General features: G+C 39.3%; 1 protein-coding gene across 9 annotated transcripts in view; it reads left to right on the top strand.

The window, feature by feature from the left end:
• Positions 1–19,748, top strand: part of ADGRG2 (adhesion G protein-coupled receptor G2) — a 40,389-nt gene that overhangs the window by 3,385 nt on the left and 17,256 nt on the right. For 3 of the 9 annotated variants that reach the window (XM_083501803.1, XM_083501801.1, XM_083501802.1), the window contains exons 2-9: positions 8,195–8,313; positions 9,589–10,206; positions 15,912–15,965; positions 17,552–17,599; positions 17,702–17,734; positions 18,055–18,108; positions 18,367–18,408; positions 19,118–19,188. In XM_083501803.1, the coding sequence (XP_083357929.1) occupies positions 8,196–8,313; positions 9,589–10,206; positions 15,912–15,965; positions 17,552–17,599; positions 17,702–17,734; positions 18,055–18,108; positions 18,367–18,408; positions 19,118–19,188 (1,038 nt within the window). In that variant the 5' untranslated portion in view covers position 8,195. The remainder of the gene's footprint in view (positions 1–8,194; positions 8,314–9,588; positions 10,207–15,911; positions 15,966–17,551; positions 17,600–17,701; positions 17,735–18,054; positions 18,109–18,366; positions 18,409–19,117; positions 19,189–19,748) is intronic. The other 6 variants (XM_083501805.1, XM_083501804.1, XM_083501807.1 and 3 more) reach the window with 3 other exon arrangements.

The following is a 19,748-nucleotide window of genomic DNA, read 5'->3' as shown; positions in this document are numbered from 1 at the left end:
ACTTCACTATTGGGCATACTCACAGTTTTGGATCTTTGTGATGGTAGTTTATTGAACAAGCAAGAGTGGGAATAGTATATGGCAGTGCTGCAAACCAGGAAAAAGAAATGGACCTGATATATCATATTACTAATATTATGGCAGGTTTTAGGAATTGTGAGATTTCTCTTCCTCATATTTGTGGAATGTTTTGATGTTTAAAACCAAAAAGGCCAAGTGTTCTATTGTTTGGTTCACTTGGTTATATGTTACTTTGGGTTGCCCTGGGCTGGATAAAGCAACTAACAAAATTAATAAATAATAATAATATTGCTTGCGAGTCTTCTTGGTGCCTTCATGCTCATGGAGAAGAACACCGGAAGGGAGAAAATTGTTTATTTAATGAGCAATTAGGTAGAATCTGCTTGCATACTTTATATTTTTGCAAAGTAAAATATTACAGGCTTTTAAATACCCAGAGCTTCAAATTAAGGGAGTTTTCTTCAGTTTCCCCCTCTTCACCATCGCTACAGCCCTGGTTCCTTGACTTATTCTTTGAGAAGCAGGTTAAACTTGTATAAAGTTTGCTTATATACCCTGCAAATTTTGATTTTTGAGTTCACAAGTAGTAACTAGGGTAGTAGTTACTTTCCATGGCTAGCTTGTGTCAGCTCTGCAGTTTTCCTTAATTTCTTTAGCAAAACCTCCTTGATACTCAGTGGCGAGATTTTTTCTGCAAGTAAGTGCCTATTATTATACTTAGTCTTAGTTACATTGGGGTATGTGAGCTAAAGGGTTCTGCCAAACTCAGTGGAAAAAGTGTGTAAGGGAGAAGAGAGAGTTGATGGAAGGAGTGGCACCATGCAACTTGCAAGGAGGCAATTCCAATCATAAGAGTCAGCAAGAGAGAAGAGGTGGAGTTGTCTGGAGAAGCAGGAAACCTTTGAATGGTTGATGGCGATGGAGCTGGAGCTGGAGGAGTGAAAGTCATGATCACGAATGCAGTGGAGGCTGGTCCGTTAAGGCTAATGGGACACTGCCCACTAATTTCAGTCTGCCCTCAGCCCAGCCCCCACCTGTCTGCCTTCTTACTGCCATCAGTCCAGGGTATAGCACTGCATGTCAGCTCCCTCAGCAATCTTAGTGTTACCCTTCTGGAACTCAACAGGGAGGAGCATGGGGACAAAATTAGAATTTGTTGGCTGTGCCTGTTGTTGGCTCTGGTTCCACCTACTGTTGACCTCCCTGCCTTCCACCCTTCCAGTCCCAATGGTCACCAACCACGTCTGCACTAATGCACTGCAGTATGAGAGTAGAAAAAGAAGTCGCATGGGAGAGTTTGAAAGTTAGGATGAAGCGTCTAATTATCACACGGTCAAGCTGAGTTTGATTTTGGTGATAGAGTTCTGGATAGAAGTGAAGGATGTTTTGCTGAGCAATGGCAACCAAAGACCAGAGTGCAAAGGTTATAGTAGTAGCTAAGGTGAGAGCATGAACCTCAGTTTTTGCCAATAGGAAGGCCTGCCTTTTCTCAGTGTTGTAAAGAGAGAAGCATCAGGCTTTGCTGGCTGACTAGATATAGGAACAAAATAAAATAAAATTCCTTCCTGTAGCACCTTAGAGACCAACTAAGTTTGCTATTGGTATGAGCTTTCGTGTGCATGCACACTGAAACAGAAGTCACCAGACCCTTATATATAGTGAGAGGGCGGGAAGGGGTATTACAGGTACTCAGAAGGGTGGTGGGAATGGGTGATTGGCTGATAGGTGTGGTAAACCTGTTGACGACTGTTAACAACTGCAATTGGTCTTACAGGAAAAAGCAAGGGGTGAGATAGCTAAAAATAGCTTTATCATGTATAATGAGATAAGAATCCAAGCTATTTTTAGCCATCTCACCCCTTGCTTTTTCCTGTAAGACCAATTGCAGTCGTTAGAGTTGTCAACAGGTTTACCACACCTATCAGTCAATCACCAATTCCCACCACCCTTCTGAGTAATACCCCTCCCCACCTTCTCACTATATATAAGGGTCTGGTGACCCTTTTGCTTCTACTACGGCAGACCATCATGGCTACCAACCTGTAACTGGATATAGGAAGTGAAGAAAAGGGAGAGGTATCAAAGCTTTGTCCCTGCAAGGATGGTGACATCATGGACTGTGAAAAAGGAAAGAAGGGCTTTGGAGGAAAGATAAGCAAGTCTTAAGACAAGGATGAAACATAAAAGTGGAAATATCAGACACGGGGACATGTAAAAACTGCCATATACTGAGTCAGAGCATTGGTCTAACTTGCTCAGTAATGTCTACCCTAACTGGCTGTGGTTTTAGACAGGTGTCTCTTTCAGCCCTACCTGGAGATGCCAAGGATTGAACCTGGAGGAGGGAGAAAGTTCTATAGTGGAGCTAAATGTCATCTGCATAAAGGTGCAAGAGCAGTTCCACGAGGAACCCCATTGAGGAGACAGAAAGAGAAGGAAAGCTTCCCCTTGTGGAAACACTGGAAGACTATGCAGATATGGTGGGACAAGCTGAGGACAAAATCACAGAAACATAGAGCATTAAGCAAGAAAGAGTGATCAACTGTATTTAAGGAAGACACTGGAGACATGGATAGAAGACAGGTCAAAATGGATAAGGGTAGAGCACAGACTTTTTGAGAGGAGCAGAGAGGAGATTTTACATAACTTCACTGTAGTTTAGGGTCTGCCCTGGCTTGCATCAGCAGCAAGACACAGGCAAGATGGGTTAACTTGGAGGAATTGTTTTGTCATAGGTGTGTCTACCTGGTTTCTCAATGTATCAGTATATCTCATGACCTGGTATTTTTATCTGGATGGGAAGCCGATGATTTCATTGTGGGGAATATTCCTACCACAGTTAGATTCTGCAGAAGTTTAATAAGAATTAAAACTAGAATAGGATGGCAGTCATAGTCACAAATCACTATTACCATGGATAAGGGCTTCCAACTCTTTTAAGCAATATATGAGTGAGGCTTGTTACATTGATTTCAGTGGGATTTCTGCATATACATATTTGGGACTGCAGTACACAGCAACCTGTATTCTAGATACTTAGCATATATGTTGTACCTACAGCACAAAGCATCGTAATTGCTGTATCTGATTGCACTGGGATTTCCATCCCTGTTTTTGGTGTTTGTTCCCAACACCTTCCTCCAATCGTGCTTCCCTGCATGGGCTGGTTTGCATGAAACAGCAAGCCAAAATATGGCTTACTGGGGCAACACAACACAACTGTACAAACTCCTAGAGAGGAGCTTGCAACAGCTTCGCTCCCCTCTGGTCTCTTTCGCTGTTGTGATGGCTTGGCAAAGTGTTTGAACTGGGATTTGTGGTTAAGCTTTCTCCTTACTAGCCATGAGCTGTAAGAGCTACAGAGTACTGATTTAAGATAAGATTTCACTACCCATGCCATGTGAACCATATGTCAAACTCCCCTCTACCTCTCTGACAGCACATCTTCCTCTTAAATTTCGAATTCATTTTGAATACAAGTAACAGCAAGAGAGCTAGTGTATTGCCTGCACTGCTTCCATGTGCAAGGTGCCTGCTTGTGTGGTGAATGGCTGCTCGCTGGGTCCTTCAACTTAAATTACCTGTCCTAGGGTAAAGAGGTAACGTAGGATGCTAACTGCGGCTGCACACAACTATACCTTTAAAGCACATTTGAGGCACAACACAGGGGCCTGGTTCGCATGACATGGTAAGCCAAACTATGGTTTACAGAGACTGTGTGGGTTCCCGGTGAGTAAATTTCAGCTGCTTTGCTCCTCCTCTATGCTATTTGATACTGTGCTTAATTAAACCAAAGTTTGTTTTAACGATCCCTGTAGCATCAACTAACTAGATGACGGTGTTTCATAGCCGCTTGTAAAGTGCAGGATTTAGTAGACAGGGAGATTTAGAATGCACTTTACCAGTGTTCCAGATACAGCATAACTCCCATAAAAAACAACAGCAAATAAACAAAAATCCTTTCAGTGATTTAGAGTCACCTACCTCCACCAGCAAATTTTACATGATGGAATCTTAACACTCTTTATTATTATTATTTTTTAAGGCGCCAGAAAGTTTCTGTGCAATACCATGAAACTTCAAAAAAGGAACACCATAGTTTGTCTTCCATTTGCTACAAATATATTTGATATATTGCCAGTAGGCCAGTAAAGGACTTCAAGAAAGGCACTTCATTAGTGCATGGGAACAGCTCTCTTGACTTCAGTGTGATGTGGCTTGCTTCCTTACTGCCTCCTGGAAAAACCTACAGAAAAAAAGGATATTTTATAAAGAAGTTGCTTCTATTAAACCAGTTGCTAGTTTTCACAGTGACATAAAACTTTCCAGTGTTTATACCTTCCCCATTACATATACTTTCTTGTGCCAAGCTTTTTTTTTTTTTAAAAAAAATATTTTTACTATTTTTGTATGCCAATCTGGACACACACAAGCAGATTCACATTCCAATAACCACAGCAATTAATGGGAGGAACAGGCAGGGAGCCATGTAATGCAGTACTAATTGTTGGATGAGTCCTTGTGGTTTTTGTCCATGTATTGACTTAGATTTGAACAGAGAACGACTGCTACAACACAGTGTGGGTAAACAGACATCACTGTGCTAATACTGCTATCTTATTCATGGAAGAAAATTAATGTTAACAATGCTGTTAAAATACTCAAGAGATATAAAGAGAACCTTTCTACAACAGAACATTTGCAGATTGTGCTGGAATTATTTTTAATTAACTGCTATCAAAAGATTCTGCTTTGTTTAAAATCATATAACTCTATCATATTGCATTTCACTCAGACTTGACATTAAAATTACAAGAATTGCCTGAATTCCTGATGCTTTTGGTACCAACAACATAGGGAGGCTATTGCCTTATAGCAGGTATAGAAAATCTTTGGGCCTCTACTTGTTGCTGAACTACAACTCCTGTCATTATTTTTTTTGTCTTTGGCCATGCTTGCTGGGGCTGATGGGAGTTGTAGTTCAGTAACATCTGGAGGGCTGAAGGTTCCATACCTGGTTAGTTCTGCTTATGGGTTTCCCACTTAGCATCAGCTGGCCAGTATTCTTGTAAATGGAATGTTGGAATTGGTGGACCTTGATAGGATCCAGTTGGGTGCTTCTTAAATTCTTAAACATAAATTAATATTAAAAAAGCAAACTAGCTGAATAACCAAAATGATAGAACTATGAGCACCTTGCATACATTAAACCTTACTGTTACACAATTAAACCAAGTACAAATATTCAGACTTCGTGAAGTTGCCAGCTCTCAACCTTAGGGCTTGACCTTTCTTTAGTTGCTCTGAAGAAGGAAGACAATCAATGACATTATGGTGCTGCTGTGACAACAAGACCCTTCTCTCTGCCTTACTGATGTGGTCTAAAGGAAAGCAGAGCAATACATTTGGCACCAGCTTGGCTGCAGGAGTTGCTTGAAGGAGACATGCATATAACAATTTTAAGGACTCCATTTGGGATCTGTGTAGGGTTTACTTTTTAGCCTTTTCTTCTCCCAAAGATGACCTGCAAGGCAAGTGTGTACAGATGTTTCCTTGGTTTACTCCTGAAGTGTTTCTCATGAATGAGTAACTGGAAGGCAGCAGAGGTTTAGGAACTGAGTTTTCCTTCTCCTAGATGGGCTACCTTCCTAGGTTGACAAGTCCCATTTGTCACTCATGTGACTCCCAAGCAAGACAGAAAAAGCATTTGGAAGTAACCTTTCAATGCTCTTGTTTTTGGGTTATTCTAAGTGTGCAGAATCACAAATTTTCACATTCCACAATGGTTGCTTGGTCTACATACCCACTAATCCATTTGTAGCATAAAAATATAGTTTTCCTCCTTCTGTAATTGTTCATGATCATCCTCAAGCTACTTTCAATCTAGATTGATTCTAGATCCTGTCATCCACCAGGGTTGGTGTGGTTACTTGATACATGTTTGAAAACTCTCTTCTTGTTCAGTCATCCACACCTTTTCCTCCCTGCAGGTACCCCAGGGGTATTTAGAATATAGCGATGATTGTGATCTTGGTATGCATTGAACCACAATGTCATTTGGCAGGTGTATAACCCTTACCCCCATTGCCTACATCTGTTTTCATTTGTTTTCAAATGGACACACTGTGGTATAATGCAGAATCAAGCTGCAATGAGCTTTTGTTTTCAGATGAAACCTGGTTCTCAAAAAGTGTTTTTCAGGGGCAATAAACTATAAATCTAGATTGTTTGTGGACTACCTAGAAAAAACAAGTACTCAGTGTCCATTGACTCTAGAATGAAATGTTGTATGTACCCAACTTAAACAACAAAGAACATGACCTGAGATTTCATTATTGGTAGGATAACTTAGACACAGCAATGTTGGAAGCTGCATGTCATCAGACTATTTGTTCATCTTGGATGTTATTGGGGAGGGCTTTGCTGGTATTTATTTGTTAACATTGATTATAGATGTTCTCCAATGATCTTGGATGCTTTTATGAGCTTTGAAGGTTCAATATTTTCTTATTAAATGATCTATTAAGAGTACTATCCTACATTAAACTTAAGGGACTATTGCTTAGGGGGCAGGTTGTTTTGTATGTGAGAAGTACAATCCCTGGCATTTTATGTGAAAGACCTCTGCCTCAAACCATAGAGAACATTACTGCTGGTCAGAACTGACACACTTGGATAGATCAAGACTGGTGGACCTCCAAAGGTTGTTAGACTACAACTCCCATTATCCTTGACCATTTGCCCTGCCAGCTCAGGCTGATGGGAACTGGAGTCCAACAACATTTGCAAGGACACAGGCTAATGTTAGTTTAGTGTATGCTACCATTTATTATTAATATTATTATTAATATTAACAAATCATAATAAATTATTAAGCTTTGTGTTAGCTATGGTTTTTAGATAGTAGCCTAGAGAGCAAGAATTCTGGGCTCTATGCAAAGGATTTACTTATGCAAAGGATTTACTTAACTGGTTTTGATTTCCAGGAAGCTCTGGAATGCTCTGTGCTATAAAGTGATTTTGTATCAGATATATGTGGTTTTTAAGTGGAAATATGACCTACCTTTAAATATAATATACTGTAAATCAGTCTGTGCTATAACTGCAATCTCATAGGAAGAAAAATTCATAGTGCACAAATTAGCATTGCTTATATAGCATTAACAGTGAGCTAAAATTAAAACCTAATGGGTGCAAAAAATATCAATTTCTTATCAAATGGATGAGGCATTTTCTTGACATTCCTGTCTCCTAGTCTGGTGAATAAAACTGATCCCCATTTTCCATCCTTGCCATATACAGTAAGCTTCCAATAATTTTTAAGACAAACTGTGTGCAAGTTCTTTTACAGTCATCTAAATAAAATAGTTGTAGGAGAAAAAATATTGCTTCTTGGTAATCTGACTACATTTCATTACCTGTGAATACACAATTTATTATTGTGTTCTGCTGTTGTAGTTAGTTTAACAGTCTTCTATACAAATACTTTGTTTTCATACTTTTATCTGGGGAAACTCTTTCCACAACTATTGAGAACCCCCATGTTCCGTCATGGAAACCCAGCACACTGCAGAAATTGTGGACATTACCATTAGTTAGAGTGGGTTGGCAAACTCAGGTAGCTGATCTTGGGCAGGAAATTATTAGGTATTTACTGTATTATTATATTTTGCTGCCAGGGAATGGAATAGGCACAGGGGAGAGGTTTTTTTGCACCAGGTGTTAAAATAAGTTGGCCAGCTTTGAGTAGTGTTACCATGCCCCTTTAGTGGTTGCTTCTCTGTCTGTCATCAGTGTGTCTTGGGTTGGTACTGATTAAGACAGACCTGTTGTGCTTCACTGGTGCCCTCTATGAAGTGAGACCATGAGCTATAATGTTGCAGGTGAAAATAACAACAGCCTATTTATCAAGGAAGCAGGCCCATTGTTACAGAGATGCTTTGAAGAAATTCCTGGGAACCCCAAAACAAAACAAAGTTTGAGAAACACATACATAAGTAAAGGGGGCAAATCTTTCTCATGTAGGATAATTAATATTTAGAGCCAGACCTGACTAAACCATACTCAGAGCATATGTAAGTTCCGTGGTCCTACTCTGAGTATGACTTAGTTAGTATTTGGTATTTAGCACCAAGTATTTAGTAGTTTTCAGATGTTTTCTTCTGCATTCTAGGATGATTGTCCATGGAGTATATCGTAACTGTGCTACAGGATTTCATGAAATCTTACTGAAATGTAAGGTTTCTCTCTCTCTCTTTTTCCTGCATTTGTTTCTGGCTTCTTCTGGCAAAGGTAAGATTTTATTTTCCATTATTTTTCCCTGGGAAAAATGTCAGTTATATTTTCTTTTACAATAGTCTTGAATGAATTGTATTTTCACAGAAGTCAACCAGTGAAATGAATACATGTAATAATTCAATCCAAACATTTCTACAGCACTTTTCAAAGTATGCTGTCTGTCATACCATAACCCTATGGTAAGATAAATGCTTATGGTTTCAATATACAACGCGAAACTATTCTTTTCTCATTGGATACAACACAGTGCCTGATCTATCCTAAATACCAGGTATATTTGTATATCCATAACTGCAGAGGCAGATAGCTCAGGGAAATATGATAACAGATAACTCCAACATTTTGCCAAGTGGGTCATATGTTGCTTTGTGTCTGGCAGAAATGGGGTGAAGTGAAGAGGACAGGCTATGACTGAGGCTTGCTAGTTCTCATTCCAGATACACAAAGTAATGTCTGTCCAGTCTCTTAAATACATGGAACACATTTGAATTGTGCTCTTATATAAGCAGTGTAACTCAGTCACAAAATGGTTCTAATTATGCTTCGGCCATGAGTATTGCGCTTGGATGTGATTTACATGCACTTAATCATACTTGAAAACATGACAGTTAATCTGTCTAATCCTTTTCTTTGCTTCAGTAGATCACTATTTAGCATATTTCAAATTATTAAAAATATATGCATATTGGGAATGCAGATAGGGGTTAGTGCCAGGATTTACGTTTGCCTCTAGGATGTCCTGGGCTTTGTACATGAGAGAGCCCAAATTCCCTGGGAGAAGTCTATACAGTAACTCCTTCCCATGCCAATATGAATGTAATTTTCTAAGGGTTAATGATGATGTGCAAAGGAACTGAAGCTGAGGTTCTATCCATGTGGTATCTGCAATGTTTTTTTCTATTAAAAATGTTTAGGGGTACTTTCATTTTCCTACTCATGTTGAAATACTGCCCCTCAATGAGGCCAAATGTTTAGATTCACAAAATGTTTAGGGGTATGTGTACCCCTGCGTCCCCCCAGAAAAAAGCACTGCCATCTGTATGGAAAGGAATGGTGCTATGCTCCCATGTCAGCCAGATAGCATAAGAAATCAGAAGGTGATGTGTATGCTAGGAATGCCCAGATGATATGAGGAAATCTGTGAATTTGAAACATAGTGCTACTTTGTCATAAGATTTCAGAAAGTCAGATACAGGAAGTCATAAAAGTGCTGCAGAAACTAATCATTTTTGTATAAAATGATTTTAAAAGTTTGTTTTCTTCTTGCAGCTGAGAATAATTTCTTAGGAAATTACAGAGCTGTGTTCAATACCTCATGTGAAGAAGTATGGACTTTGTCACCTGCAACGTCTGTGCCTGCTCTTATGAACTTCACATTCTGCATTCATCTTAAACTATATGACCCAAAAAACGATTGGACGGCATTCGTCTACAAAAAAGAACCAGACTGCGATCTACCAGCATCAGATTGTTATGAAATTGGGCTTACAGGAGGACAAGGCAAATTGACTGTTTGGCTATTTGGTGAAAATATAACCTGGGAAGAGAAACTGGATGAGGACACCTGGTACCAGGTATGCACAGGATGGCGAAGTGAACCGCAGCAAGTGAATATATATATAAATGGTACAGAAAAAATAAATGAAAAAATAAATATAACTCGGCCGCTAGCTGCAGGTGGGCAGCTTTTACTTGGTTGCTCACAGAAGCCTGGCACACCCTCAAATTCTTCAAGTGGAATGGTTGGTGAACTGTATTTGTTCAGAATGTGGCCTAAAGGAGAAGTATTCCGTACTCAAAATTGCCAAGATGGCGCCACTGTTCGCTGGAGGAAGGATCACTGGGTCTATAATAAGACAGCACAGTACAGCAACTCTTTGCCATGTGGTAAGTAATACTGTGCCCTTTTTTCTGTTTAGGGGGATGCCTTGTCTTACTGTAAGGGGCGGCTCATCCACTTGAGGCAAAATGGGAAACACTGCCTTTCCTTGCCGTGTTGTTCCCAAACTGTTGCCGCTGCTTCTCTGCTTGCCCTGCTGCATCCGCCTCTGGTGGAGGAGCAGCACCAGCATCGGTGCCGATTTCATGAAATATATTGACCAATTTGGACAAGTTGTTAGCAAAAGATCTTGCATGATTTTGGACATGATTTCAGCTGAAATCAGCACCAAAACTGCTGGTGAAGGCATCAGGGCAGGTAGCACACCCATAGGGCTGCTTGACTTGGTATATAACAATGGGAAACTGGGTAGACTATGGTCAGGGAGAAGGAGGGAACGGTCTTAAATTGTCTGGCGCTGAATTATCTCAGTACCATCTCACTGTGTTTTCATGTGCTGTTGTGTATTGGAAAGAATACACCTTTTCTCTGAAAGGCAGCTGTAGATGGGATAAGGGGTATTGCAGATGCTCAACAAGGCATGCACACTTTGCAAGCTGACTCACTAATTGGGAGGGAATGTGTATTCTCTCCTTGCAAGTGATATTCAGAGTCTAGAGGTGCTGCAGAGGCTCAGAAGGATGCAGGTGCTTCGGAAAACACACAATGGAAGGAGGTACATGTGCAGGATAATGTAATGGATTGGACCTAAATAAAACATGCTGTCTCTGCACAATACAGACTTACTATCAAATCTCTTCAGATGTTTACTACATTTTTGTAATGTTCACCTGTGCAGTATCAACAGAGATACTGTACAAAATACAAAGGTACTTATTTTTTCAGTTGAGATTGCTAAGATGACAAGAGAAGAGGTATGGATAAATGATAGGCATCTGGGCTGTATATTTTGGGAAGAGTGCCAGGGAGTTATGAAGGCAGGGTATGTAACCATGTGAGGTTCAGACATACCTCTCCCTCCGAGCCCTATACCCATTTATAGACCCAGACTTCCTGTTTCCAAAAATATCTTTCTGCAGCTAAATACTTTGATAATAGAAACAATGCTGAGATTATCAGAATTCCGTGCTGCCCTTACAGCCTGCCATTGCCTTTCCTCATATTATGGCTTACAATTAAATGTGCATGATGCAATTGCAGCTGTAAATAAAAAATGGAAGCTTTAAACTAATTCACAGAATGCGGTGGCATTATATCATATTGTTGCATGCCATCCCAATTTTCGAGTGGTGTGAGATTCCAGGGGTTCCAGGCATTTACTCAGGGTTGACATTTCCTTTGGAATGAGGTACAGCAGAGATTGTGGTGTCTTTATGATATATGGTTTCTTTACACATATATACAACCTGAGCCTACAATGGAGGGGTTCACAACATTAACACCTTGCTTCTCCCTTATCTGTAGCCTTGGATTCGAACAAAAATCAAACATCTCTTGCTTCCCAGCCCATTGCTCCCCAGCCTGCAGCTTTTCTTCCAGCTTCTAGCTAACACCGCTCAATTCTCAACTTTGTCTTTCTAACTACCAGTCTAGTACAGACCTCTTTCTTTGTTCCCTTACCGACCCATCACCAAGAAGCTAGCCTGGCTATTCTAGGAATTTGAATCATTGATTAGATTTTAACACTTATAGGCTTTCCCTTCCCCCAAACTCATAACAGTGTTATAGAATCATAGAATCGTAGAGTTAGAAGGGGATCAATTAGTCCAACCTGCTGCAATGCAGAAATCTCAATTAAAGCATCCATGGCAGATGGCAATAGGAGATGTGACAAGTAAGGTAAAGGATGGTTAAGACCAGTCAAAGGCCACTATGGGGTACGGTGCTCATCTTGCTTTAGGCTGAGGGAGCCGGTGTTTGTCCACAGACAGCTTTTCAGGTCATGTGGTCAGCATGACTAAACCGCTACTGGCGCCTGGAGGACCATGACGAGTGCCAGAGTGCACAGAAATGCTGTTTACCTTCCTGCTGCAGCCGTACCTATTTATCTACTTGCACTGGTGTGCTTTCGAGCTGCTAGGTTGGCGGAAGCTGGGACAGAGCAACAGGAGATCGTTGCGGGGATTCAAACTGCCAACCTTCCAATCAGCAAACCCAAGAGGCTCAGTGGTTTAGACCACAGCGCCAACTGCTCCCCTGATGCAGCACGTATAGTACCACTGAGTGGGTAAGATTGAGGATGAAGGTCTGAGACACCAGAGTAATAAGTAATGACACCTCTGGATCTGTAAGAAGCACCAGGGACAAAAGACAGTGAAACCCCAAAGCTCTGAACCCACTTATTGAGTAAGGCTAGTCCGAAGGGTGTTAAACTGCACTGTTGGTTGCTTTGTGTCCCATTTGATGCTGCATGCAGAGTTGTAAAATGATTCTTCCCAGAATATGACAAAAGGGGAGAAATGAAAGTGAGAGTCGTGACTGTCATCTGTCTATGGTAAATTATTCCTTTTTTTATCTAGTACAAGCAGCTGTGTAGCAAGTGCACCACAATGAAAGTGCTCTGTACTGTTTTCCTGTCCCTTCGTCTGGATTTAGAAATTAAGAAATATATATATATATATATATATCTCAGAAGAATGACTAATCACAGGAAGAATGCTGCAGCTCTAGAAACCGTACCTGCTGATTCACATACCTACTTCTATCTGCATGTTATCATAAGAAAGAGCTCTGATCGTTTAACCTTTTTCTTTTTCCTTGTTTGTATTTTTCATACTGAAGTTACTGCCTAGAAATCACTCTGCTGGAGAGCACAATGTAACAAGCACCTCACCCTCTTGTCTTTGTGGAACATGTAAATGGGTCTTGTGCAGTGTTTACTTCATCCATGCATAGTCAATACCTTTATGCTACAAAAAGGTGTGTGGATGTCTTGTTTAAGTATTCAAACCAGATTTTTCACACAAGTTAGCTTTGACTAATTTCTGTCCAAACTAATACAAGAAAGTGAGAAACTTTGATTCTGTTCCTGTTCCTGTTGAGTTTTAACTACAAGTTGAACAACACGTGGCACACTCTGACTGCATTGGCTTCATGAGGATGTTCTTGTGTGACCACCAAGTCTGGATGCCCACCTCCCCTCAAGTGTGGAAGTAATAAGCAGTTTGGAAATGTTTTCGATTAGCTGCAGTTTGCTGTGTCATATAAACAGACAAACCATGGTTCATCTTAACTATGCTTAATGGAAACAAGCCAACTTCTAACCATAGTTTATAAAGCTTGCTTGTCTTCATTAATCATGCTTAAATCAGCTACAGTTTAGGTTTGAAATGACACCCTAAACTACAGTTAACTTTTAAAAGGAGCAGTCTGTTCCTCACAGGCATGTTGGAGGGAAAATATTAGAGAGAGGTTAGGCTCTTTCTTTCGGAAATGTCATGTTCCTTGCTAGTATAACAGATCTGAACAAAAGTTTTTGTCCCTTAATTAATTTGTATTGCATTATTTATTTATTATATATATTATTAATTTAGTAAATTTATATCCCACCCTCTCAAAGGAGCCTAGGGTGGCAATCAACAAGTGATAAAACAATGAAAACATCTTAAAAACAATTCCAAAACAGAAAGTCTTGCGGGAAGAGGAAGGTCGTCAGAAGGTGCTGAAAGGACAACAGAGGTGGTATCTGTCTAATATTTAAGGGAAGTAAATTCCAATGGTCAGGTCTCACAGCTCCTTATATTGTGCAGTACATACTTCCTAAAAAGATGGCATCTGCAGAAAGCCCTCATGTATAGAACACATTGATTAGCTGGATATTTAAGGCATGAGATGAATATTTCAAGTTTCCTGGTCCCAAGCTGTATAGGGCTTTATTATACACCAAAATCAGCACCTTGAACGTACCTCTGTAGCTAATTGGCAGCCAGTGCAATTTTTGCAATGATTAAGTTGTGGAATGCTCCCCCCCGGGAGGCCTGCATAGCACAAATGTTAATGTCTTCTTGGAGCCAGGTTAAGACCTTTTTATTTGCCTGGCCTTTTAAGGTTAATTTTAGACCAGTTTTAAACGCTGGTGTTTTAGGTTTTTTAAATGTGCTGATGTTGTTGTTTTTAAATGATTAATGAGGTTGGTTGTTTTTTAAAACTTTAAGCCACACTGAATGCCCTTGGACTGCAGATGATGATGATAAATAAATATGAGTGCACAACCAATATCCTGGAATACGGTCGTACTTTGGTTGCCAAATGCCTTGGAACTCATACATTTCGGCTCCCAAACGATCAAAAACTGGAAGTGAGTGTTCCGGTATTTGAACGATTTTCGGAAGCCAAACATCCGGCACGGCTTTGGCAGCTTCTGATTGGCTGCAGGACGCTCCTGCAGCCAATCGGAAGCCACATCTAGGTTTTCGAATGGTTCCAGGAGTCAAATGGACTCCCAGAACACATTCTGTTCAAGAACCAAGGTACGACTGTGCTGAGATTGTGCAGGCATCACCAGAGGGGACGCAGGGGAGGATTTTTTAAAAAAATCCATCCCTGTGATTGATGGATCCATGCGGTTACTTGACAAGAGGGAGCCTTTATTATACTTATACCCAGATCCTGAATTGCACTTTGTGTTATCGCCAAACTTTTCTTTTTTCCTCCCTCTTGCATTGAATTATCAGGAACATCTAATTACCAAGAGATGATTGTGTATGGGGGGAGCCGGAGTTTAGAACTGTAGGCATAAAAGTGTGCCTGTCTTCAGGTTTGAGAGAAGTATGGAGGTTTTGCATTCCTATCTTTCTTTGGGTTTTAAAAAAAACCTCTGTATATTTGGCTGGGAGCTGTGAGAATAGGTTGCTGGAATAGGTGGGTCTTTGGCCTGATTCATCAGGACTTTTTTTTTAACTGTAGTGATTAAGTAGATAGCAAAAGTGCTATTTTTGTAACATCCATGTATGCAAAGTAGTCAGTGGCTTCGTTCAGAGGTAAGACTAAACCATATTTTAGTGCTACAGTGAGATTTGGTCCCATGCATTCTTTTATCCCTTCTCTTCCCCTGGTAATGGCTGAAAGTAGAATGGAAACATTTGATTACTAATTTAAACTAATTATGGTCTTTTGTTATGTCCAAACTGGGAACTATACTTAAGCTTTAATAGGTTTATTCAAACAAGTTAGAATTATAAACCATGGTTTGAAGGTGGATGAGTCCAACAAATCAGAGTTGGCTGAAATATGTGAGCCCAAGACTTATTCAGGCCTAGTCCTCTAGCACTAAACTATCCTGCAGAGTTAGGTCCAAACAAGACCAGAATGTTTTAGGTTTTGGTAGGTAATTTTTATTTTGAAATCAACTCCTTTGTTTGGAGCGAACAACTGATACATATGAAAGAATAATTGTTTGGAAATGTTTTATTTTTAAAGTATAAAAGTTTGACAAATTTTGTGTGTTTCTTCAATATCACCTTACCTTTAAACACACAACCTAATTTTGGGTTGATATGTATTAGTCCATGATATGTACCTGAACTGTTCTCTCTGTGTGAGGTTTGGGGTGTTTTTTTGGGTGGGGGGAGTGTTTGTTGTACCTGTCAAACTTGAACAGAAATTCATTAGTTACAATATGGTTACATAGTTTCATATTGCCATCTTGTGGTCAATAGTAGTAGCTGAACAATAATTGTATTCTGTTTTGTTTTAAAGGGCAAACAAAACTTTTATTTAGCCTAACGAATGTATTAAACTGTCTCCCACTTAGGCAATGCTGGCCGTATCTCACCAAAATTTGGAAAAGCTCCAGGAAGCACACCAGGTATGCCTATTTTTGTTTTTTAAACTTTACTTCAAGAAAAGTATTATAAAATATAACACACCATCATGAAGATGAAAGATGCAACTGACGTCCCATCGGTTTACAACAGATTACAAACTGTATCTGGTGTCAGCCTTTTAAAAAATCTGCTCCTATACATGGATATGTATGTTCCTCATTTTATTACACAACTAGATAAATTATTGCCATACTTAGGTGCTAAATATGTGATGCTTTTACTCAAGGATTTACAAAGAGGAAGGATCTATGGTTTTGAAAGAAGTTAGTATATCATAATTAGGTTTAGCAAGAATTTCTCCTTCAGATGATTTAATTTCTAAGGCATTTCATGAATAATGGTGAATATAAATCATTTTTATTCATGTTATTTGTTTACCTATCTTGCATGTTATTTTGTCTTGTTCTGTTAAAAGCAATAACTCTGGAAAGAAAAACACCTCTAAGCTACACACAATAATCACAGCTTCTCAGTGTTATAATCAGTATGCATATTTTATGTAGATTACAAGGGCATCTTTGCAAGTCATAAAGAAACACTGACAGCCAACACAAGAGTAAGGCTCCTTCTCTAGGGGCATGACCCCTAGCACTGTTGCCTTTACAGTGGTACCTTGGTTTAAGAACAGCTTAGTTTATGAACAATTTGGATTAAGAATGCTGCAAACCCAGAAGTAGATGTTTTGGTTTGTGAACTTTGCCTTGGAAGCAGAACATGTTCCACTTCCTGTTGAGTGTGTTCCATTTGTAAATTAAGTCCCCGGCTGCTATGGAAAAGCACGGCTTGGTTTAAGAACGCTTTGGTTTGAAAACGGACTTCCAGAACGGATTAAATTCATAAACCAAGGTACCACTGTATATTGCAACTGGCTTTCCACACTAATGAGTATTTTGTTTCTTTGTGTATATATCCCACTAACCTCTGTCCGCACTTGTGGGCATGACATAACTGTTGTGCAACTCAGCACACATTTACTATAATAACCCTAGTGGTGGGTATCATTTTATTTCCCTGTTTTTGTTGCTAAAACACTTTTCCATTATTATTATTTTTTAAATAAAGTTGTAGGGCAATCAAAACGTGAGATTGCATTTCAGGGTGAGATGAAACCAAAAAAGTGTTAATAAAATCTTTACTAATTGTTGTGCTAGCCCAACAAGGCTTCTACTGCTAGAAGATCCAAAGAACTGTTTAAGCTTATACAAGACACTGCAATCGCTTGTCAGAAGTTTTGACATCTTTGAAAAGCAGACCCCTGTGTCTTACTACAGACTGCTTCTGGAACTCCCCCCACAGCTGCAAAAGCAGCTTGTCATACCACTAGGCATTTTTAGGAAAGCAAGTCTAAAATTCCCTCCTGCTCACAGAACTGCTTTCACATTTCTTTCGATCTTGGTCATAGGGAACAAATTTTCGTCTTACAGCATACACATAGTAGACAACATTATACCCAAAGCATAATTTAATCCATTCATTTCTAGGTTTATAAATGAAACGTAAACTATTTAAAAATTATTTGTGCTTCTCTATATTTTCAATTTTAATTCAAAAAATTCTTTATTTGCAGCAGACTCATCCATTGTCACTTTTGTCACCTACCCTAACAGTGCCACAGGCAAGATTTCATTCATATTTTTGACATAGAGTAGGCTTGCCTTCTTTAACTTTTCCTCTTTAATTTTGCAGTTTGCATTGATTTTGTGTTTTATATTCTTAGATGCATCTTCAGAGGAAGCTCTGAATACTGAAGGTAAGAACTGATTGCACAGAGGATGTATGTAAACTGTAGCTAACTTTTTACAGTGCTTTTAGTTTGAATAGAAATAGGCCTTGCCTCTTGTTAAAAGCTAAAATACCGTCACAGTGATATTTTGATGTAAAATGAGCATCTTTCTCTTTGTTAAAGCCAGCAATTGGATTTGGGGGTGTGTGTGGTACAATTCCGTTACAATTATTATTTTATACTAAATTGCTAAAATCAAAATACTGTAATAATGATGTGTGGAGTGTGTGCAGAGAAAGGATCTGCATATACCTGTCTATTAAGAACACGAATTTCCCTTGATGTAGACAGAACAATATACACTGGAAACACAGCTATGTCAATTTCTACAACTGTGGTTGGTAAGGTATCAAAATTAAAACCTATTATATATTAGAGTTGTGACACATTGTTCTGTCTTCGCTATGTGTTCTGTCCCCACATTTATTCCACTAAATGTAGGCCCTCGCTCAGTTTCTAAAGACAGAAATATATCACTCCCATTTTGATTCCATGCTAGGAGCTGCACTAGAAATAGGTAGGATAATGAGTGAAAGTTATTATAAACTTATTTTATAATGTTCAAATTAAACTTTTTATTCCCTTTTTTAAAATTCTAGACAATCATGCATGCAACTTATCATCTATCTGCCAAGACTCAGGTTAGTGACCTTCTCTTACTTCCATTTTAGATTAGCTTTCTTTCAGCTGAAATTGTAGCGTTTAACTGTGTTTAGTTCTGAAGTTGAAACAGAAGCTTTCCGTGTTGTCCTCTCACATGTGGAAGAAATGGAAAGGAGTGTTTTGTTACCTCGAAGGCTGATGCAGGCTCATTTTCATAATTTATTCATATAGAAATTTATATCCTACCATTCTAATGCAAATGGTATGGCATACGGCAATTAAAAATATTGCCTCTTTTTGAAGCAATAGTAAAATAAGACAGGGCAAGAAGACAGATAAAATAAGATCATAAAAGCATGTGATTATTCCCAAACACTTGTCAGAATTAGCAACAACCTTCAACAACCAGCAAAAAAAGTGAGAGCTGGAGCCAGATGTTCCCTAATCTGGGTGTGGTCATAACTAGGTATCTCTAGTCCTACCCAACTCTGCTTCAGCAAGATGGGGCACGGAGAAGGGCCATTCATTCAGATCTTATATAGCAGGCAGATTCATATAGGATGGCTTGTGGTGTGGCCAAAGACTGTGTGGAATAGTCATCCAAATTTTGCATCTGTGCAAAAGAACAGAGGGTCAAACGATTTTTGCCCAAGGAAGCTTAAAAGTACAAGCAGAGGTAGTATGTGTTTTCTGTTGTCAAAATTATTCTAAACCAAGCTATTAATAATGACGACTTTTACTTTTCAGTCTTCTACACGGGCACTATGAAATTTCAGTCCATGGGAAACAGCTCTAATGCTTTCTATAACTTAACACTCGTAAGTCTTTTCATTTTGATGAATTGCTATTCCGTGATCCAGTTTTGGTTGCAATCTTGATATTATAATTATATCCTGTGATGGTATTGGGAAAATTATATGCTTGTATCAGGAAAGAGCCACCAGGAGGGTCCCCTAGAATAAGCTTGTGTGATTGATGGGTTAACTTTTGATATTAAGTGGGCAGGTACAGGGCCGGATTTAGGTTTGATGAGGCCCTAAGCTACTGAAGGTAATGGGGCCCTTTATATGTCCAGCTGTCCTTTGCCAACAACAAATTGTTACTGTTTTTTGTGTTGAATATATGCTATATGGTAATTTATGGACCTAATAGGTCCATACACAACACAAAACACTGTTGCTGTATGTAGGTTTTATTTTATTTGTTTTTAATCTTATATTTTGGAAATGTACATCCAGGTTTTTTTCTTTACATTTTTTGGGGGCCCCCAAGAGAGTGGGGTCCTAAGCTATAGCTTGTTTAGCTTATACATAAATCCAGCAGTGGGCAGGTATGACGTAGGCAGTGAATGGGAAGGAACATTAACCTAGGCTGCAGG

This window comes from Podarcis liolepis (genome assembly GCF_965112155.1).
Source record: "Podarcis liolepis genome assembly, chromosome: 4".
NCBI classification, from domain to species: Eukaryota; Metazoa; Chordata; class Lepidosauria; order Squamata; family Lacertidae; genus Podarcis; species Podarcis liolepis.
This window is presented reverse-complemented; position numbering and strand designations above follow the sequence as displayed.